The sequence below is a fragment of the Exophiala aquamarina genome, assembly GCF_000709125.1.
Source record: "Exophiala aquamarina CBS 119918 chromosome Unknown aczIA-supercont1.5, whole genome shotgun sequence".
Lineage (NCBI taxonomy): Eukaryota > Fungi > Ascomycota > Eurotiomycetes > Chaetothyriales > Herpotrichiellaceae > Exophiala > Exophiala aquamarina.
In genome coordinates, this window is record NW_013550583.1 from 564873 (window position 1) to 587345 (window position 22473).

General features: G+C 53.2%; 6 protein-coding genes across 6 annotated transcripts; 4 read left to right on the forward strand and 2 right to left on the reverse strand.

Moving 5' to 3' along the window:
* Positions 1-3371: 3371 nt before the first annotated feature.
* A1O9_06865 (uncharacterized protein) lies at positions 3372-7419 on the forward strand (the record flags this gene model as incomplete). The annotated part of the gene is made up of 2 exons (XM_013403812.1): positions 3372-4269; positions 4322-7419. The coding sequence occupies 2 exons, from the start codon at positions 3372-3374 to the stop codon at positions 7417-7419; spliced, it is 3996 nt and encodes a 1331-aa protein (XP_013259266.1).
* A 1419-nt stretch (positions 7420-8838) lies between these two features.
* On the forward strand, positions 8839-11305 carry A1O9_06866 (uncharacterized protein; the record flags this gene model as incomplete). Its single annotated transcript, XM_013403813.1, has 3 exons — positions 8839-9390; positions 9494-11028; positions 11122-11305. The coding sequence occupies 3 exons, from the start codon at positions 8839-8841 to the stop codon at positions 11303-11305; spliced, it is 2271 nt and encodes a 756-aa protein (XP_013259267.1).
* A 1286-nt stretch (positions 11306-12591) lies between these two features.
* Positions 12592-14016, forward strand: A1O9_06867 (uncharacterized protein; the record flags this gene model as incomplete). Its single annotated transcript, XM_013403814.1, has 3 exons — positions 12592-12634; positions 12721-13496; positions 13552-14016. 3 exons carry the CDS (start codon positions 12592-12594, stop codon positions 14014-14016), a joined length of 1284 nt encoding a protein of 427 aa, XP_013259268.1.
* An 801-nt stretch (positions 14017-14817) lies between these two features.
* On the reverse strand, positions 14818-17880 carry A1O9_06868 (uncharacterized protein; the record flags this gene model as incomplete). Its single annotated transcript, XM_013403815.1, has 1 exon — positions 14818-17880. The coding sequence occupies one exon, from the start codon at positions 17878-17880 to the stop codon at positions 14818-14820; it is 3063 nt and encodes a 1020-aa protein (XP_013259269.1).
* A 378-nt stretch (positions 17881-18258) lies between these two features.
* A1O9_06869 (uncharacterized protein) lies at positions 18259-20013 on the reverse strand (the record flags this gene model as incomplete). Its single annotated transcript, XM_013403816.1, has 2 exons — positions 18259-18468; positions 18520-20013. The coding sequence occupies 2 exons, from the start codon at positions 20011-20013 to the stop codon at positions 18259-18261; spliced, it is 1704 nt and encodes a 567-aa protein (XP_013259270.1).
* A 271-nt stretch (positions 20014-20284) lies between these two features.
* Positions 20285-22070, forward strand: A1O9_06870 (uncharacterized protein; the record flags this gene model as incomplete). The annotated part of the gene is made up of 2 exons (XM_013403817.1): positions 20285-21280; positions 21357-22070. The coding sequence occupies 2 exons, from the start codon at positions 20285-20287 to the stop codon at positions 22068-22070; spliced, it is 1710 nt and encodes a 569-aa protein (XP_013259271.1).
* Between the last annotated feature and the right edge of the window lie 403 nt (positions 22071-22473).

Genomic DNA, 22473 nt, shown 5'->3' on the forward strand with positions numbered 1-22473 from the left:
GTCCCAATCGAAGCACAAACCGATCTGACGCTTCTGGCAAGCTTCATCTCTCATGAAGTGGTGCAGAGTCTGGGCCTTGAACAGAACATCCGACCGTACCCCCAGCCAGGCAAATAAGATGTGCTCCCGGATGCGGTGATTGTCGGAACAATTCCAATCATCCTTGCCAATTTCACTCAGGAACAGCTCATGATCAAGGACGAGTTTTACGTCGTTGATATCCTTGGAAGTGATGGTCAGGAGCACGAGGTGCACGAGCAGGCTCGACCCCCGGATCTGTTGATCGGTGCGGAGCTGCTCCGACAGATCAATGGGTTGGTTATAGATCCAGCTAGTATTGCGTGATTATGTCTTCACCGACGGTAGAAAGTTGTGGTCATTGGTGACGCGGTAACTTGGATGACACTTGAATTGCTCGCGAGAGAGCAGCCATGCTTTTGAGAGAATTGGGGATAATCTAGGAAGGAAAGGCCTAAAGCGGCGAGCGGCGAGCGGCGAAGGCAGGATCAAAGGGAGCAAACTGCGAGTGCCAACTAACAGTTTGTAATAGCAGGACTATAGCCAACAACTTGGGTATCATAGTTCACTGGTTAGTTGAGCTTGTCACTTACGAGCCAGCCGCAGGCGCAGGGAGTGGCACCCAAATGGTAGCGCTAAACAGTTAGGGAGGCCCTAACGAACGGAGGAGGGAGGCGAGGGGGCGCATGAACATCGAATCTGTTGAAGAAAGGTGGCATCATTGTGCAGGCCTGGGGAAATGATTTACATCGCTTGCAATTTCTCAGGCGCGAAGGTATAGATCTGCAGGGGACCGATCCATGGTGAGAATTCGCGATCTGAAACAATGCCTTCAGCCCCATCAATGGCAAGCGGACGGCGATCTGGGTTTTGAAGGGGATGCCGCGTGCATGAGAATAATTCGCATGTATAGGAGGGAGACGTCGAAGCCGGGCTGTTGGGTGCGGGCGATGCTATTGCTTTAAATCCCAAAGCATAACAAAGTGAAGCTCCCTTTCTTGACGGGGCCGTAGAGCGTATCCGTACATACTGTACTCCGTACAATGATCAAGGGGACTGGTTGCTGCACTCCACATGTGTTGGCTAACCATCAGGTTGACTTTGAGGCGTGGACAGGGCACGGGGTATGGTGTACAGAGTACAGAGTACATGTTAGGCTTCAGGCCCTGAGTAGTTTAAGCTTGCAACGCCTTACCGAAACGCAAAAGGTTGAACCTACACGGAAACTTGCTAACCAAGTTGGGATGTCAGGGCCCAAGGAGAAATCGTGAAGAGACTTCCGGTCGACTTACATATAACTCGGTAGGGAGTACAGTACAGGACGAAGGTCGAGGCCTTTAATTGCTGTCCAGTGCACGAGGTAATTTGAAATTGGTCGGACGGACTGGCAAAGGACCCGAGCAGTGATGGATAATGAACCGTGATGGACGTCGCTGGAAAGACGAGGGACGAGGAGCGAGGGGCGAGGGGCGTTAGCGAGCCCATCATCCCGGTTTTTTCTCATGGCCAGGAACCTTGGGAATTGGGACTTGGGAGTTGGGAACTTGGGAACTTGGGAACTTGGGAGTTGAGACTGGAGAAATGGCCAGTGCGACGTGCATGGCTTCTGGGCCACAAATTAGACCAAGACCGGGCCCCCCCCCCACTGAAATTCACAATCTACCCAACCGCATCTCACTCTCGGTTGCTTGTGTGACACAAATTGCAGGTATGACGGCATGCCGCAATGGACAGGGCGAAAGTACGGCGTACACAGTCTCCCCAGTCCACGAGGCACAGATGATACGGGGAGGAATGGCACAGCACTGTGCACTGTAGTTCCTGGATACCTTTGCAGCTTTCTGGACGTGTTCAATGTCCAGAGTTTGAGACCATGTTCCATGAAAGACTTGTCTGGTAATTTGCCACAGGCCTGTTTCTAGTTACCCGTAGTTAAAGTAGGACAGTCGAGATTTATACCTCCCGCCGGTCATACGTATTAGTTGTGCTGAGAAACAAGTCCAAGTGGAGAGAGGGGATGGAATGGTGGTGCGCGGGTGGACAGGCGGACTGTTGGTGTGCGTGGGAGTGGGTGTGTGAACAAGACCCGCCCCGCCTGCACCTGCGTCTGCAGCTCTCCACGTTGGTTATAGGCTGGGCTAAGCATCATTTGCCCCTCTGCCCCTCCCCAAGGGGTCCACGGGGTCAAGGAGCCCAAAGAGCCCCAGGAGCCCAAAGAGCCCCAGGAGCCCAAGGAGTGCCCAGGGAGCGCCCATTCAGCGCCCATTCACTTTCTCCCGGGCGCCATCCGCTGGCGTGGATGATTGCGATGATTGGCATAATTACTGGCCGTCGTTGATGGGCTGCTCTGTTAGACACGCTTCAGAAGATCCAAGTAGAGATTGTCGCTTGATTCAAGGGCCCACCGCCGCCACCTGCTACCGACTCCAGCACCCACAGCACCCATCAGCACCGCTTAGGCATGGGCAGTTGTTGCTTGTACACTGACTGCACGCATTTGTACTCCTACTCCTCTGTCTCGTAGTTGGCACACGGCATACCAGCTCCAGCTCCAGCACCTTCGCTTCGCCCGCTACTGGTTACCCGTCAAAGTCTCTCCCTATTCGTACTGTAATACTGGAGGCTCGCTCCTTTGTCCTCTATTCGACAACCCAACTTGAGTTAGCATTCTTATTCCAGCAGCTACTCATACTACTTCCCTTCCTGCCTGGTGTCGTTCTTATTGACTATTCTTCTACGGGTGTCCGTCCTCGTAGATGGTTTGTCCATTGTAATATTGAGTAGCCAATTGTCTGCAAAGCGCTGCATCTACTCCTCCTGGCGAGCTGCTGCGTCCTCCTCCTCTCCTCCTCTCCTCCGACTTGTCCTCAAATATCCCATTCCACGACCCTGTTGTCAACCTCCTTGGCGCAGTTTGGCATCACCCTCCCACCCATCTCTCACAGTCTTTCTTCGTCCCTCCTACGTGGTACTCGCCCACTCCAGGTGTCTGCGGTACGAGGGACTCCGTCTCTTCCTTGTCCAGCCTATCGACCTGGCCCAAACCTTCTCTCGGACATCGTTCGAAGTCGTCGCCACTTCGTAGGTCACATTCGCAACCTTGTCTACCACCTGACCGCCAACCTCTGTATCCTCCACTCCACGCTACAATCAGCTGCAATCCTCATCTTATCATCCGTCGTCCTATTCTCTCCTTCCATCGCCTCAACGTGGCTCTACGTCCTTTCTGCCTCCGTTGCTGGACGCAACCTAGGACCCGAGCCTTCTGGCACAAAACCTGCCTTTGTCACAATCCCCTTCGTGTCGCGGCCCATGAGGAGCAACACCCACCCATAGAGACCCCTTCGCTGGCCATGTCTCTCCCAGACGAGACACTGGCTGCTGCTACCGCTCTTCTGCGCGGATTAGCCAAAGGCACGACAGCGAACCCCTCCTATACCAACGGCATCAAACCGCCGCCCTTCGCCCTCCCAGGACATGATTCTCCCGCAAAGGAGGACTTCGAGGCTGAACTAGCCGCCCTTGCTAGACGCATCCACTATCTCGAGTCTAGAGCTGACATTGTCGGCCGCTCGCTCCCCGATACTCCAGGTGAATTTCAAAGTCCTGCTTCACCTTTGTCACGCCCAAACGATGCTCGCAGTCCCTTTGGAGAACCATACACTGATTCCCCACTAGCTGCTTCTGATAGACAGCACTCACACTCCACCCAATCAAGACGAGTCAACAATCTACTGGCTGCCCGAGAATCTGTACTTTCCTCCGAGCCAGTCCGTACCGTCAGCGAGGAAGATATTGGCGTTCTTCGAGAACATGTCGAAAAGCAAGCAGATCAAATCAGATCACAAAGAGAAACAATTGCAGAAATCAGTCGCGGCCTGAGAAATTCCGAAGAGCAGGCCAAGCAAGCATTCATGCGTGTGGAAAATGAGGATGTCTCCATTCTAGAACGCGAGCTTCGGAAGCACCAGCAAGCAAATGAGGCCTTCCAAAAGGCTCTACGAGAAATTGGTGGCATCATTACCCAAGTCGCCAATGGCGATTTATCCAAACGCGTCCAGATCCAGGCCACCGAGATGGACGATGAAATTGCCACTTTCAAAATGACCATAAACACCATGATGGACCAGCTCGAAATCTTCGGCAGCGAAGTCTCCCGGGTGGCTCGCGAAGTCGGCACCGAGGGCATCTTGGGTGGTCAGGCCCAAATCAGTGGTGTGCACGGGATTTGGAAAGAATTGACCGAGAATGGTAAGTGCAGAGAAAGCTATTGGCTTGCAATCTAAAGCTAATGCTGAAACAGTCAATATCATGGCTGCGAACTTGACCGATCAAGTCAGAGAGATCGCCATCGTCACCAAAGCTGTCGCCTGCGGTGATTTGAGCCAGAAAGTCCAAAGTCGCGCCGGCGGTGAGATATTCGAGCTTCAGCATACGATCAACACCATGGTGGACCAATTGCGGACTTTCGCCACAGAAGTGACTCGTGTCGCCACCGATGTAGGCACCGAAGGTGTCCTGGGCGGCCAAGCTCAAATCGATGGTGTTCAAGGGACTTGGAACGACTTGACCAAGAGTGTTAACGCCATGGCCGACAATTTGACCACGCAGGTCCGAGACATTGCTACTGTTACAACCGCTGTCGCCAGGGGCGATTTGACGCGAAAAGTCACCGCGAGTTGTAAAGGCGAAATCTTGCAATTGAAAATCACCATCAACAACATGGTAGGCCAGCTGCAGCAATTCGCCCAGGAAGTCACCTATCTTGCCAAGGAAGTTGGAACCAATGGTGTCCTCGGGGGTCAAGCCACGGTTCATGATGTGGAGGGCGTCTGGAAAGACCTGACGGAGAACGTGAACGGCATGGCCATGAACTTGACCACCCAAGTGCGAGAAATCGCAGCGGTGACGACCGCCGTGGCCAATGGCGATTTGTCCAAGAAGGTCACGGCAGATGTCCAAGGAGAAATCCTCGATCTCAAAGTGACGATCAATTCCATGGTCGACAGATTGAACACATTTGCATTTGAAGTCAGCAAAGTCGCGCGAGAAGTCGGCACAGACGGTACGCTTGGCGGACAGGCCAAAGTCGACAACGTGCAGGGTAAATGGCGAGATCTAACCGACAATGTCAACACCATGGCCTCGAATTTGACCGACCAAGTTCGAAGCATTTCCGACGTCACCCAAGCGATTGCGGCGGGCAATTTGGATAAGAAGATTGAAGTTCAAGCACAAGGAGAAATCCTCACACTCAAAGTCACCATCAACAACATGGTCGATCGACTCGCCACATTCGCGCATGAACTGAGGAGAGTGGCCCGAGACGTGGGCGTCAATGGGAAAATGGGCGGGCAGGCCAACGTTCACGACGTGAGCGGCCGATGGAAAGAAATCACCGAGGATGTCAACACCATGGCCGAGAATTTGACGGCTCAAGTGCGCGCCTTTGGCGAAATTACCGACGCAGCCACCGAGGGTGATTTCTCCAAGTTGATCAGCGTCAATGCGATGGGTGAAATGGATGAATTGAAACGAAAACTCAATCAGATGATTTCCAACCTCCGGGACAGTATACAAAGGAATACTGCGGCCCGAGAAGCCGCCGAGCTGGCCAATCAGACCAAGTCCGAGTTTCTGGCCAACATGTCGCATGAAATCAGGACGCCGATGAACGGAATCATTGGTATGACCCAACTAACACTGGATACGGACGAGCTCAAACCCCACTCTCGAGAAATGCTCAACACTGTTCACAATCTCGCTAACAGCCTGTTGACCATCATTGACGACATTCTCGACATTTCAAAGATTGAAGCGAATCGTATGGCGATTGAAGCAATCCCCTACACCATTAGAGGAACTGTGTTTAATGCGCTGAAGTCTCTGGCGGTCAAGGCAAATGAAAAGACTTTGGATCTCGCATTCGACGTGGACAACTCGGTCCCTGACTATGTGGTTGGGGATCCCTTCCGATTGAGGCAGATCATCTTGAATCTGGTGGGGAATGCAATCAAGTTCACGAATCAAGGTGTGGTTAAAGTCACGATCAAGAAGTCCAAAGACCTACTGTCGACGTGCGGGCCAGACGAGTTCCCATTCGAGTTTGTGGTGTCCGATACAGGCATTGGCATCCAGTCTGACAAGCTCGATCTGATCTTTGATACGTTCCAGCAAGCGGACGGGTCGACGACGAGGAAGTTTGGCGGCACTGGCCTTGGGCTGTCTATCTCCAAGCGTCTGGTCAATCTGATGGGTGGGCAAGTGTGGGTTACATCCAACTTCGGGCGTGGAAGTGAATTCCACTTCTCTTGCATTGTGAAGTACGCGACCGAGGACATTAGCGTCATCAGTTCCCAGTTATACCCTTTCAGGGCACACAAAGTGCTAGTTGTTGATCGGGGATCTTCAAGCTTCTTCAACCATGTGCCCAAGCTGATGGAAGGTCTGGGGCTGCAGTGTCTGGTGGTCAAAGATGTGGCGGATGTCCCCGATCCGGTCACCGACAAGAGAGCCAAATCGATCGATGGCGGATACGACGTCATCGTGATCGACGAGCTTCAGACCGCACAAACGCTGCGAAAGTTTGAGAAGTTCAAGTACATGCCGATGGTACTGTTAAACCCTACGGTATCTATCAGCCTCAAAACTGTGCTTGATTTGGGTATCGCATCATACATGACCACACCCTGTCAGCTGATTGACCTCGGAAACTGTATGATTCCGGCCCTGGAAGGTCGGTCGACACCTATCATCAAAGATTACAAGAAGTCGTTCAACATTCTGTTGGCGGAGGACAACGAAGTCAACCAGAAGGTGGCGATCAAGATCTTAGAGAAGTACAACCATGTCGTGACGGTCGTTGAAAACGGACTGGAGGCGTTCAACGCGATCAAGGATAGTCGATTCGACGTGGTGCTGATGGATGTCCAAATGCCTGTGATGGGAGGGTTTGAAGCTACACGGGAGATCCGACACTACGAAAGGGAGTCGGGACTGAGTCGAACGCCGATCATCGCGCTCACGGCTCATGCGATGCTGGGCGATCGAGAGAAGTGCATCCAGGCACAGATGGACGAGTATCTGTCGAAACCACTCAAGCAGAACTTATTGATGCAGACCATCCTGCGGGTAGCATCGGATGGGGTGACGGCGATGTTCAACAAACAAGCACAGGCGCGAGAAAAGTCCAGTGGAGGAGAGTCGAGCTCGGAACACACGGGCACGGAGGAAGGCGGCAACCCGGCGTCTCCATCAAGACCACAATTTGCGGAACGCTCTATCACGACATCTGGACCGGTGGTGCATGGAAGTGCAGAGAGCCCGTCGGTCAACCATGACGGACAACACGATCCGATGTCTACCATTAGTAGTGTACGTTCCAATTCGTGGTCTGGTTGATTGCAGACCGAGCTAATTTTGGACGTCCAGTTACTTTTGAGATCTCACAGCGAGTGAGAAGGCTGCAGGCGACCGATTTCGCCCTGGTTCACAACCACCTGCATCATTAGCATTCTGGGACATGCCTTTGGGTCAGCGAAGTTGAGAAGCGAGGTGTTCAAAGACGAATGGCAGTGGGTGGGCACTGCTTTGCTATCTAGCTACATGTCTGTTTTGGGCCTTTTCGCATCGTTTCTGCGAAGGACTTTTCGATAATTGATTTTCAGGGGGGGGGGGGGGGGGGGAGGCTGAGTGTGAAGGTGAAGGTGAAGAGGAAGAGGAAGATCCACGGAAGCGCTATATCGCCTCATTCGTGACCGTTTGGATTGGGCGCTGCGACGGCACCCGCTTCTGAGATATGGAATGCGTGTAACAAGTCGATGGCAATTATGCATTTGGACATGACCACGACCACAATACCTGAGAACGACTTCCCTATTATTATATTATTTATTGGTAAAGTGGGCGGACGCCTCCTTTTGCTCCTTGTACGTTGGAGGGGAATGGAGAGTGGCAACTTGGATAATGACCTCCGGTTCCCTCTCCCTCTACCAGTCCTCTTTTCCCCAAGGTGAAATTTCTCTCCCACTCTGCGCACTGTATTTGGTTCGGGACGATCACGATCACTCGGGTCCGAATGTGACAATGTGACCTTGTCCCCCAGGGCGCGATTATGACGAGCGTTCCGGCATACAGGCCTGAGGCACGGATATTACATCTCTGAATAAGTCCGCGTGTACGATAGGGACGCGCACATCGCATTCGGAAGGGCTGAATCATCCAGACTCCTTTTTCTCTCTCTCATCGTTATCTTTGTTTTGATTTGCTTGGTCAGGCCTTCGACAGACTCTCAAGCTCGACGCCTGATCGATCGTATTTGATTGAAACCTTTGCATTGGGCCAAGCTTTTGCTCTTCTGCTTCTCCGTCCCGCGTGAGCCCCATTCTTTTCTCTCCCTGCCACTGGCGCCCTATAATTAATAAAAGACCTCGGACCGTCCGTCGTACGGCAGCACCCAGTTAGCAGGTACGTAGTACACTCGCTCACCCGTCTTCCCTCAGGCCTTCCAGAACCTGCTCGGTGTGGATTGGATAATTAAGCACTTGGATCTTTTTCCGGCATCACCATCTCGCACGAGGGACCGAGTCACGCGTCTTAGTCATCGATCTGCATCGTGCTCGGATTGCTTGATTATCATGATGAATTTACGAGTAGATTTCCAAAGCTCCAACGTTGCCCCGTCCACACCACATTACTCGCTGTCGTAATTAGTTTTCACGACCACAGTTCATTCCGGAGGTCTGTCCTTCGTCTACCGCACTGGCACCAGCCATGCTTTGACTACACGAGGCACTGATGATGGATGAGTCTAAGGCAACAATGGTGTCTCCAGCTGGAGATACTCCTTCGACTTTGCAGTCAGGCGAGGCTGGACCTGCACCAGCTCCGGCATCCAAGCGTGACCATCCCGACACCGCCGATCCAACTCCAGCGTCAGCGGTACCGCCAGCTCCGCACCTCAACCCGCGAAGCTGCGTGACGTGCCGACGCCGCAAAGTGCGCTGCAACAAACACGAGCCGTGCGCCAACTGCGTCAAAGCCGGCATCGAATGCGTCTTCCCGGGCCCCGGACGCGCACCGCGCAGACCGCGTAAGCAGCCTGACGCAGAGCTGTTGACGCGGCTGCGGCGGCTGGAGGGCGTCGTCCATAACCTGGGCGCCCACGTCGATGAGAATGGCCTCGTTCTCGCACCCCCTCTCGCCGGGTCGGCGGACATTCGTGCGAGATTGCCGGCCACGGGCGAGTCGCCGGGCTCAGATCGTGACGATTCGAAACGCCATTCTATCGACGGGCGGTTGGGGAGGCTGGTTATTGATGAGGATCGCAGTCGGTATGTGAGCAACGCCTTCTGGACGGCGATGAGCGACGAGGTATGTTCAACGTCTTGCTCATTTCACTTTTGGGTCATTCCTATGTGGTCCACGTATGACGCGGGAACATGAAAGCTAACGAAGACGCACGGGGGACGAATAGATTTCAGAAATGCGTGATTTGCTGGAGACATCTGGCAGTGAGGACGACGACTCGACGATACTGTCACCCGAATCGGACCACGTCAACCATCAAGCATTCATCTTCGGCTACTCGTCTGCAGCGGTAGATCTGCGATCGCTACATCCGACGCCCAGCCAGACGTTTATTCTCTGGGAGGTGTTCAAGGAGAATGTCGATCCTGTGGTGCGCATCTTGCATCGTCCGACAGCCCGCATGATCCTCATGAATGCCGCGAGCAATCTCGATCGAGTGTCGAAGCCAAACGAGGCATTGCTTTTCTGCATTTACTTTGGCGCGGTCGTCAGCCTCACCCCCGACCAGTGCCAACAGCTGCTTGACGAACCGAAAGAGGCCTTGTTGAAGAAGTATCGATTCGCCACGGAGCAGGCCCTGGCACGGGCCGACTTCTTGAACAGTAATAGCCTGATCTGCTTGCAGGCATTCAGCTTCTTCCTCATCTTTGTGCGGCACTGTGACGACTCTCGATTGGTGTGGTCGCTGGGGGGACTGCTCATCCACCTGGCTCAAGCTCTTGGGATCCATCGCGACGGCACCAATTTTGATCTGAACCCCTTTGACACGGAGATGAGGAGGAGGTTGTGGTGGCAAATTTCGCTGTTGGACAGTCGGTCTGCCGAAGACCATGGCACTGATCCTACGTTTACGGAGCAGTTCTACGACACGAAGATTCCGTTGAACGTCAATGACGATGACATCTATCCGGGAATGAAGGAGCCTCCAAGAGACAGGAAAGGTGCGACGGAAATGACTTTCTGTCTGATCCGATTTGAGTTGAGCAAGTTTTCACGAAGGTTGAATTTCACGGCTCCTGGTAGCGCCGAACCCGGGGCAGGCAGTTCGGCATGGGCACTGGCAGACAAGGAGAAAATGATCGACGACTGCCATCGAGAGCTGGAGGAGAAATATTTGCGTCACTGCGACATGAGCACGCCGATTTATTGGGTCACGGCGACCGTGGCGAGGCTCATTCTCGCCAAAATGTGGCTGACATTGCACCACCCTCGATCATTCAATCCGGATCTTGAGCCGCGGCTGCCACCCGAAACGCGGGATCGATTGTTTATCACGTCGGTGGAAGTGATTGAATTCTCCCACCTGTTGCAGAGCAATGAAAACACGGCCAAATGGGGGTGGCTATTTCAAACATATATGCAATGGCAGTCGGTTGCTTTTGCACTGTCCGAACTCTGCACGCGTCCACCCGGGCCTGGGACCGAGCGGGCTTGGCAGGCGATCGAGTCAGTTTACGATGAGAGCCGGGGGAAGAAGTCTCACAGGATGCAGCGAGGGATGCTTTGGAAGCCACTGCGACAACTGATGGCCAAGGCGAAGGCGAAGCGGGCTGAGCAGCAGGTGCAAGCTGCCCGGACGAGAGATACCCTTTTCGCAGACTTGACCTCTGCAACGCGCATCGAGACATGGATGCACAACTACCCCGATAGTTCGATCACCAGCGCGATAGAAGCGTTTGGGATGGATTTAGACGACACGTTGTTGGACTACTCGAACCTCGCTGGACAACAGCAACAGCAGCAGCAGCAGCAGCAGAGTGGTGCAACGAATGCACCCGCCACTCCCGCCGTCAGTGCCCATCATGGTGCAGGGCTCGAGCACAACCACAACGCGTCACCAGGTGCGTTGCCAGTCGACTCTGGATCGCTGCACGACAGTGATTTGCTCAAGTATGGTTGGTCGTCATCGCTTGAAGACTCCATGGGGCCTCAATCGTTTCAGAAATATATTATGAACATCCAGGAAGAATGGTTCTAGTGAGGGCAGGGCAGGGCAGGGCCTTGCAATTGCGACGGATACCCCTCTCCTCGATACACGACCAGCATCTTGCACTTCCCCCTTCACAGTGGCGCGTGGCGGGTGAAAAAGATTTGTACAAGAATAAGCATCCCCGTCCCCCAATGGAACATGTTACTCTCGCGCACGCCCCACGCCCCACGCCCCATGCAGCATGCACCCGACACCACTCACAATCTTCGGAATCCGCAGTCAGTTGGGTGAGATGGATGGTGGGTTTTTGGATTTTTGGCGGAGAAGACAAAGAAAGGGTCGCAGCCGGTTTGAAGCGACGTTCTATTTTTGCTCCGGCTGACCAGCCCCGCACTTACCAGGTAGGCATAAGCGCCGACCAAGAGGCGACAGCCAACGACAAGCGGAGCAATCCAGGAACACCAGACGGGTTTGCGGCTGATGCAGGGCCCTTCCTTATTCCCTCTATTAAAACCAAAAAATAAGCCTTTGGGGCGCCCGAGAGCCCCTTTCGGCGGCCGTGAGATGCGCCGGCGGTGGCTGAATGGGGGTTTTTGGAGGGGAGGTGCCAGGGGCGCGGTTGGGGCTCCGGGCGTGGACGCCCAATCACACGTACCCTATTTGTCGTTTCTGAGGCAAGTGCCCACGGAAGGGGAGGGGCAGTGGTGAGTGGTTAGTGCCCACTGGGAGTGCCAACCTGGAAGGGACGCCCCGTTCTTGTTGATCGCTCCTGCCATTTTGGATGGTTCTGGCCCACAGCCTCACGCTAAGCACCAGACGCGCTGGCGATGAACCACAGCTGAAACATGCCATCGTGCCTTCCTTCGGTACGGAGTCAACATGGACCAACTGAAGCCAGTTAGTCACTCTACTCACTGGCCGCCAGACATGCTGATTCTTAGCAGAGAGATTGGGGAAGTCGTCAGCTGGGCGTGCGTTGAAGGAAGGAGCGATGGCCTGGCACCCACTGGCACCCACTGGTCAGTGGTGACTACCTCGTACAATCCTCAGTATCCCTGATTCCCTAATCCGCAGCTGCAGTCCTTGACTCTTGACCGTACGAGTGCTCTGTCCTCCTACTCCGTACTTAGCGAACGCATACGCAGTACCTGCACCTTTTCTGTCTCATCTCCACCTCCACCTTTTCCCATATAATATACCGACGACTCTACGAGGGACGCATACACCCTCTCCCCCGACGTCGCCACATCTCACATTCGCACCTCTGCATCCTTTGGCTATTGTCCAATATTCATCCTTCCTGCTAGGAGACCTCGTACTGCTGTCCGGTAGTCATGGTGTTTCTGCATTCTCGGGCCTTCTGCCTGTCTTTCTTTGGTAAGCCAACCTCTGTAAACCGCAGTTGGACTCGGCAACAAAGCAACAAAGATCTGACCCAAATACAGCATCCCTCCTTCTCACAGCCCACGCTGCTGTTCCTTCCTCCACATATATCGGTCGCCCTGGCGGCAACTCTGACCCCAACAATAACATCACCGTCGCCGTCAACGTCCCCTCGGGTAACTCCAACGAACTCTACTTCCATTTCTCCGCCCCTGCTGGCAACTCCTACGCCGCCTTTGGCATGGGTAGCCAGATGAAAGGCGCCCTGATGTTCGTTGCCTACTCCTCCGCCGATGGCAGCAACGTCACGCTGAGTCCTCGCCTCGGAACTGGCCATGTCGCCCCTCAACACACAGACAGCGTCCAGGTCGAGCTCCTGAGCGGATCGGGCATAATCAACGACACATATGTTGTCAACATGAAATGCTCAAACTGCCGAACCTGGAGTGGTGGAAACGCTGATGTTTTGAGCGATAGCCAAGACATGATTTGGGCTGTGGGTAGTTCTGGTGATATCAACAGCAACGCCCTGGACGCCACCATCCGACAACATCAGGTCTTCAATACCTTCGATCTCGACTTCAAGCAGGCTACAGGGGACGCAGGCGTTCCAGTCGTCGATTCTTCAACTGACAATGTCGATGTCATCGCTGGTTCTGGTGGCAACCGCCATCGCGGGATTGCCTTCCACGCTTTCCTTATGGTTGCTGCCTTTTTGGTCGTCTTCCCCGCCGGCTATCTGTGCTTGCGAGTCTTCGAAAAGGTCTGGCTCCATTGGGCCATCCAGTCCTTTGCTTTGCTCATGGTCGCAATCGGCACTGGTGTTGGTGTTGCCATCAGTAAGAGAGAGGACATTGTGAGTTTGAACCCTGACTGCCACCGCAGAACCCACGAAACTAACAACATCATAGGAGCCTAATCTAACCCACCCTCATCAAATTCTCGGCTTCGTGATCCTCGGTTTGCTGCTAATGACTTGGGGCGTTGGTCTGACCGGCCACATCCTTTTCAGACGCACTGGAAAACCGGCCCAAATCATGAAGGGCCATCGTGTCCTTGGACCTGCCAGCATGTCTCTTGGCTTGTCCAACTGTTTTGTTGGATTCCGTTTCGCCAGTAACACTCGCGGAGCCATCGTTCTCGCTGTTGCCGCCGTCCTCATGATCATCTTTGTTGTCAGCGTTGTCTTCTTCAGCCGACGAAGAAAAATGCGCAAGGGTGCCATGAACACTCCAGCTGCCAACAACTTTCGAGAAGGCCAGATGGGTGGACCCGCCCCTTATGGGCCTCAAAGCCCATCCATGCCTTCCTATGGCCAGGGCGGCATTCCTCTAGCCAGCTACCAGAATAACCAACCTCCTCCAGTTTACCGTTAGACGCCTGAACGACCCGTGGATTATTCATTTTTGGCGCTGGTACTAGAACGTTTGTTTAATTCGGAGATTTCGGAATGAGAAGTTTGATGTAACTACAACTGTGCGAGGCAGCTATTGCCCTCATACCATCCAGCGTTTTGGTGCTGGGTTCGATGTCATTCATCTTTCTTGATTTTTTTGACTTTTTTGAGATTACCTGCGTGTCATCGGTGCATGAGCGATACGCTGTCTGACCGCTTGGGCTCCTCCCAAGTCAGCATGAAAAATGAACTCTAAATCAGTTATGTCAGTCAGCCAGCTTTGGGGGCTGACAGTAAGTAACTAAAAAGGCCGAAAGCCATATATCTATGACCTGGAATATAAACTTGTGGATGGCGCGAAATCTGATACGTGCAAGACGAGAAACTCTTGAATCAATATATGCCCTTACGCCCCGCGTATTATCATCATCGTCATCACGCTCCTCCCTTGCACTGCTGCCACATCCAGAGATAGCCCAGTTGATACATAGGTATTGAAGGTTGCCGAATGCAAATGTGTATGGATTGTTGGGCTCGTCACGGGCCAGGGTTGGAAACTAGTTCTAGTTGACTAACTGAGCTCTCAAGCGACACATCACATCACATCACATCACTGCTCCGGACGTACGCCACATCCATATCCGAGCGGGAACATGGCTTGTCTCAGACGCCTGCACGACCAACCCAGCAGAGCAGGTCTCGACCCAGCGGAATCAAGCACATGGCATCATATCACATCGCTATCGCTATCACTGTCGCTCCCCTTCCTCGATCCCCTCGCTCATTCCTCCAATTCCGCGAGACTCAACTCAGCCGCAAGCGCGACGCGGAGCGCTCTGACGACATCCTTGCCCGAGGTGCCTTTGTCCCCGAATTGGGCCCTCCAGTCCCAGCCTCTGCTGAACGTGTCCCCTCCCTTGCTACCGCCGCCGGGCTTCGACACCAGCACCCCGCTGGAGCTTCCGCTGATCATCTCGCTTCCCATCATGCTGAAGCTGAAGTTCGACGCCGTGCCCGACGACATGGTTTTCTTGAGCATCGCGTGCGGGCTGGGTGGTTGCGAGCCGTGGAAGTGCCGCAGTGCGGCTTGTAAGCATTCCTCTGTTGCGTCGTAAACGCGCGAGGAGACAGTTGAGAGGTCTTCGATTGCAGCAAGGAGAGCGTAGATTTGTGTGGTGGTGAATGTCGCCGATTTGGACCCGTTGGTGCCGCTGTTGTTGCTGGATAGTAGCGCCGTGGCCTCACCAAGAAGAGTGAGTAATCCGTCGACTTGGATGGCAGATTGGCGTTCCGGATCATAGAGGCCTCCGTATATGCTGTCTGCGGCACTGTTGATCGCTGTAACAAGAGCCTTGGAAGCCGCACGTCTCCGTGCAAGAGGTCGGAGTCCGGAGGTTTTGCCGGGCTTCGAGGAATCGACTCCTTCGTCTCTTAACGTATAGAAGCGTCGTAGACAGGCGTAGCCAACGAGGTAGAACTGCAAGAGTTCTGCGGCATCCGGGTCGAACTCGGCAATATCGGCGAGTGCCGTGCGTGGATTTTCGACCAAATCTTGCAGACCCTCGTCCAGTTCATCATCGGGTGGGTATGCGCGTGATTGCACCAATGAGTAGCTGATGAGTAGATCGACCAATTGGCGAACTTTGTTGGACGAATGACTCCTGGCATAGCAGAGCAAGGCTGTGCCGTACTCTGTTGTGTTGTTGACGAGATAATCACCAAATCGATCAGAGACCTTTTGAGCTTCCTCCTTAAGGCCTAACCCGGAGCATAGCTCGGCCAGCTTCTCTGCACGGTCTTGAGACACCACGTCAAGATGATCAATGAAATTGCTGACAGCATTATGCATTGCCTCTCTATCGTCAAGTCGGCTGACTACCGAGAGTGCCACTTCCCAGCCTTCCACTGGGACCTCATCTGGCAGAACAAGGTCCGGCTTTTCAAATAGTGCCTCTGCATATCCCAACATGACTTCATCTTTGCTGACGCCATGTTTGGGTGCACCATAGCTCAATACTATTAAATCTTCCTCATTCAATCCAGCAGGGCGAACTGGACTGTCATGTTCCAACCAGCCAGCCAGTGCACCAATTTCGGCGACAGATGAAGCAATACATTGAGACAGGGTACGTAGTATGATGAGAGCACCTGTCACGTTGCCCTGTAGAATGCTTCCCAGTCCTACTTCGACTGGGGACATCGTGTTCATTCTCAACTGACTGTTCTTGATATCTGGGGACGTCACAGAAAGGAAGGACTCTCTCAGTCGATTCAAGTAAGGATTGATGTCGCTGTCATCATCCTCAGCCATGTTGTTCGCCCGACTTACATCAAAGCTCCATTGTGCTACAGCTGCGTCGGCGGTTCCATCCCACCATATAGTGAGCGAAGTCACAGCCTCGAGCCAGTCTTGAGACTGAGCAACAATTTCCTCCGCACTACCAAGCAAGATGTTGTATACAATCTTCAAGCCAGTAAAGATTGACCAGGGAATGGTTGAGGTTGATTTGCGGCCAAGTTTAGTCAGAAGGTTTGTGCCAGGCCTTCGAATACCAAAATTTTCGGCTTCGAAGGAGTTGTCATCATCGTCGTCATGGCTGACGGCGAGTTCGTTGAGGGAGTCCAGTTCAGCGTCTACCTGAGTTCGGAATAGATCCCAATCTCTTCCTGCGACATTCCAATCATCGTTCTGGACTGCCGGACAAGAATTCAGTAGCAGTCGCGCTCGATAGATTATGCTTTGAATCGATTGTAATTGGGCACCTTTGTACCCTGGTGCGTCGCCACCGTCGTCCACTGCAGACGCAGCATATTTGAAGTCGGCGTCAGCGAACAATTGCATGACGAACTGAAGCTTCCCCCGTAGCACGAAACTCTGCACGGCACCCCAGAAAATGGGGCTGGCCGTGCAATTGGAACCATGTGAAGCCACATTGTGGAACAGCTCATCGTAAGAGACATGGTGCTGATCTAACCATTCAAGAAGGACTTTGGGAGTTGGAGTCAGATCACCGTCGGCTGCTGGCTGCGGATGCCGAAGGATCAGAAGCAGAGACACGAGATAGTTTGCCTTGGAGAAGAGGGATGCAGAACCAGGTGGGCCAACATCTGGGCTCTCAAAAGTAGGGCGCTCAGCTCCAGCAAAACGTTGCCAACGACCAAGTAGGTGACGCGCTGCGGCGGCGACAAATTGCTGGGCCTCGCTACTGGTCTTTAAGCGTTGTAATTGATCTTCAAGGGACCGAAGCAAATTTTCAGTCTGCATAATGACTTGGTCAGGCTCGTTCAATGGTGCCGGCTGTCCACGTGAACCAAGGTCTCGAGCGAGGTTGACCACGACAGACTCATCACCCTTGTGTGGGAGTGCAGAGATTCTGGAGCTTCGAAGAGAGCGCCGGAACGGGACGACTCTGGACTGTCTGCTGCTGGCTGCGCTGAATTTCATGAGAGAGTGTGCGGGCGGGTTGTTCACCGACTGAAAGGCAGGTGGGATGGGTCCGGTCTGGTCGTCGTCATCCTCCTCTTCCATCGCGCCATCGGAGTATTCTTGGTCATCCTGTTCTGTGTATCCTGAAGCGTGCGAAGTGCCAAAAGAAGTATGGAATGGTCGGATGGCTGGCTGGCCGGACGGGGTGGCCTTTGAGGGCTGCGAGAACTGTAGCTTGGAGACACCGGTGTCAAATCCGGAACTGCCAAAAATCTGAGAAGGCGGAGGGGCAATGGGAGTGGTGCTGGGAAACTGGGAAGGGTTGGACGAAAAGAGGTGGTTGTTGCGCTGCTGCGGAGGGTCTCTGGCGGGCGTGGAATTGATGCTAGAAGAGTAGTCGGCAGTGAATCGACTCATGATGACAATCAGGGTCGGATATTGACTTGATTATGGCCGCATTGTTCGTTCGTTCAGACCCGTCTCGTACGATGGAGCCGTGATGGAGTGGATTGCATGGATGTCGGTATGGAGTCTGGAGATTTTTGGTCGCGTTCCTCCCTGCCAAAACGCGCCTCTCACCCGCCGCATATCAGGTGATCTGGGCTTGCCTGCTGAGTCATCATCCACCTACGAGGTGCCTGGGTGGGTGTCGCGGCGTTACTCGAACGAAGCAGCTCGCTCTTCTATCACCATTCTACTACACGTGAATCACCCTGTAGATATGGAAGTTTTGTAGGGAGGATGGAAGGCATGGGTAATAATATCAGATGACTGCAGAATATCATATAGTAGCCCTTAAACGATGCCCATCAACTCTGCCAGTTCCTCTGGACTGAGAGTGCTTCTTCTCCGGGCACCTTTTCTTCTTGGTCGTTGCGGTTGATCAAGCTTGCGCTTTCTTGACCTGGGGCCCTCTTCCCCTGGCTTCTGCACCTCTACAGCTTCAGCTTCGACAGCAGCTAGTTTTTCTGACATGGTCAGTACAGGCTCCTCCCGCCTCTTAGCCTAAGGTCAAGTCAGACATAACTATCACTGAGGACGATTGTGGCGACTTACCTGCCGCGGGATGCGAGACTGAGACTTGGGCCTCGAACTCTCGTTTTCGTTATAAAATACCACATCAAGGCTGCCAATGCCCGAATCTGCACTGGTTCTCGAGGACATCTCATCCATTTGCATCCTATGCGGTGACTGGTTTGTATTGATATCGACCGGCTGGAGGGGCCGAATCGCTTTCCCGCCGATGCCCGCCCGACGAGAGATTGAACCGCGTCTTTTGGAGGCTGCTTCAGGAGGGATCTCAAGATCTGATTCTTCTCTTTCCTCTGTCAAAGCTTGATGCTCGCTCATCTCGGTCACCTCTTCAACCATTTCGAGGTGATTATTGTCGTACAGTATTTGGGACAACTCATCATCCGTGGGGAATACTGGCTGACCATTTGGAAGTGTGGCAATGCTTCTGCCAAACTCCAGATTTGATAAGTCCTGTCCAGACATACCATCTCCGTGCTCAACCTTTTGTCGGCGCCAGTTGTCCATCATAGTAACAGCCTCCTTCCACCGGCTGGCCATTTTCTCCCAACCAGCTCTGAGTTTGACGATCTCCTCATCGCGTACCTGTACTTCTTCGAGAGGAACGAAGGATGGATCTTTGAGGATTGATTGACAATGTTGAAGGATGAGACCCATTTGCTCGGCAAGATCGTCAACTGGGATCAGGGAAAAGTCGTTTGCTTCGGCTGCTTTAAGTCTTGATTTTCGATATTGTCCAGGTATACCGATACCGTCTTCTTCCTCCTCATCGGCATTTTCACAAGCTTGCTCCAGATCCGTGAGTTGTTTCAACATATCCATCGTTTCAAGGATGATCCTCCTCAAAGACACGTTCTCGGCGCTGGTTTCATTCAACAGAGCAGCAAGAAAGTCGTTTGTTTCCTTCTCCAATCCCCAATCCGCGCTGTTTACATCTCGGCCGTTTCTTATTTCTCTGCCCTTGCTTTCTGGTTGGAAATTGATTGTGTTGATCTTCATGCCGGATGCCTCCTTCTTTCCTCGTTGCATGCTGGCCAGGTGGGTTTTGAGCTTCTCAAGCTCGACATCGCGTTTTCGCACATCGCCCAGGCACTTTGCCCGTACTTGATCAAGTGTGGATTTCATTTTCAGCATCTGCTCTTTCAACTCTTTGGCTTGAATTTCCGCCTTGCGAGCGACCTCCTTCAGCGTTCGTTGCTGTGCTTCCGCTGTTGCAGCTTGTCGGCCCAGATCTGCATTTTTGTCTTGTAGACGCTGTAGGTCAAGAACGCGTTCATTTTCTTGGGCGCGGGCAGTTTTTATGCTCGTGGTCAAGAAATCTCGTTGTTCGGCGTCTTGGTCGCGTCGTAGAATCAGATCGTGGACCAGGTTGATAACGCGGGACATGGTGATACTAGTGGGTTGGCGATCCCGCTCGGGGCAGGCAAAATCGATGGGCTTGCCATTGGAAAGCAGACCTCGAGCAAGCAGGAGATTATTCAGATATTGCGAGGCCCTCTCCAGGCTTTGCGGCTCCATTATGTGCGCATCTTCGTTCAGAGACACGAATGGTCGAGTGTGAAGTCGCTGCTCTCAATCAAGTTAGAGATAAACATGTGCCTATCGTTGGCCAATAAAGTTCCGCCAAGCCGGGAAATAAATCTTCCCTCAGACTAACCCGAAATTCAAGTTCAACTTGTAAGAGGTCGCTTTCTCCCTGACACGAACAATTCAGAGCGCGACTTCACAGATATCTCATGGACCAGACCAGGTCTAGACGCCTGGCGCACAGGGTCTCTTAACTTTAACGATGTCGATGCCAATATCTGCCCTTCTTTTGGACTGTCAGAATGCCGTCAAAGCCAAGAAGTATGGCGCAGCCTTGGACACGCTCAAATCAGCCTTGCGAGCAGCGCATAACGACGGCAAAGCAGATCATGTCAACATCCTCGACCACCGCGTGGCCGTCTATCTCAGTATGGAGTCCCTCGATCTTGCGCTTAAGGATGCCAAAGACATGATTCGGCACGATCGAAAGGATGGACGCGGTTACTTGAGGTGCGGTCAGATTGAACGACTCCTGGGGAACCAAACTGCTGCCATAAATTGGTACAAGCAAGGGTTGAAGCGCGTGCCCAGCGGCCAGCGCTCCTTCCTATCGCTTCAAAAACAAATGGAGAAGGTTGAGAGTCAAGTCCAACAGGCCCTGGTCTTTACGAAGGCCAGTGATCCCATGCTTACCATGCCCCTCGAGACGGTCGAACTTATTCTCTCTTTCCTGAGCTACAAGCAAATTATCAGCCTTCTTCGCGTCTCTAAGTCTTGGAACAAATTGCTCTCTAGCCTGCCACCACTGATCGATACCATTGACTACCAGGCTCCGAAGAGGCCGATCAATCTTTCCATGCTCCGGGCCACGCTCAGGAAGTTGAAAGTCCCCAGATCTATCACCGCAACTCAAATGTACCCTGAAGCAAGGCAGGAGCTTGTACGGAAGCTCCGAAGCTGGAAGAACTTCAAGGAGCTGAGTCATCTGGAATTGCGACTCGACGAGTATCCGCCAGAAGGCCTTCCTTTCCAGGAATACAAACTCAAAAGCCTTGTGCTCAGTGCCGCTAGCACCAACACAACGGGTAATCTCAATATCGACATTTACGGTGATGTTCTCCCCAAGTGCCCAAGTCTGGAAGTATTGGTCTTGCGTAATCTCAGAGGGAATGTAACGAGCCCCAGACTGAGCTCACCTGCTCTCTGTCTCCGCAAACTCGTAATCCATACCGAAAATGGCAGCTCGTCTACAGCATCGGTAAGTTTCTCAAAAGTTCCTTGGTGTTTTACGCTGTCTGTTGGTTGGAACCAAGATTCACAGTTGACGTTCTTAGGCTTACAACATCACCACCAACATGCCGAACCTCAGAGAAGTTTCATTACAAGCAGTCTGGCTAATAACGGATGATACCCGCATTGGGCGGCAGATCACAGACCTGCGATGCCTGGAGGGACTTGAGACTTTGCACCTGAACCCTGGGTGTATAACCTACCAACTATGTCTCCCCGCCCAGATTCAAAACCTACGAATCCATTATCTGGGCTACCACATCTACCGAGGATCCGATGACCCCCCTCTTACGCGCCTGACCAACTTGAGAACACTAGATCTCAAACTGAAGGAGTGGCCGACATGCCTGGAATCGAATTACCTGCCAACGGAAGTGGAGACTAATCTAGCAGAGCTTTGCCTGGACGTGGACGTCAGCCTTGAACGGCAAGGCCTAGAACTCCTGGAGCACGGCTGCGTCAAACGGCTCCGGCACCTGCAATTCACCTGTCAACGTCTCACGGACAGCCACAGCGCGAGTTTCATCGAGCATATGCCGCAGCTCGAGACCCTGACTCTACGCGACGCTGCCATCACCGGGGTGTTCATCATGGATCTGCTCAAGACCCCAACCTGCCGACTCCGGGAGGTTCATCTGCAGGGCTGCCTCACTGTTTCAGGAGACATCGTTCCATGGGCAAAAGCCCGCGGGGTGAATCTGACCATTAAGAAGAACGTCGAGCTGGCAAAAGGGCAGCGCAGGGTCCGGGAGGGCTGAAATGGGCAAAGGCGGTGACCAACGGCACGGGCACGGGCACGGGCACGTGGCGCCAAGTCTACCACCACAAGGAGCATTCGAGTTGTTGAGAGGACAATCGAGGTCCCATGACATGGCCCGTTGAGCAGCAACATTCATTTGAAACTCGAACTCGGTTTTAACTGTCCATCTGGTTTTCTCGTTTATTGCCGTCCTCAGGCTCTGGGAAGCAGAGAGCGTCCGTCCGTCCGACCCAACCCAACCCAAGAGATGAAATAAGCCTGACACTATTAGGCCGGCCCAGGACCAATGTTTAACATGCACGCCTTGTGCAAACATGAGTGTACCGACAGGTTCTTCGCTGGCCGATTGTCCCATGGACCATGGCAGGACCAACAACTAAGTGGCCAGGCACTCTGTGCCA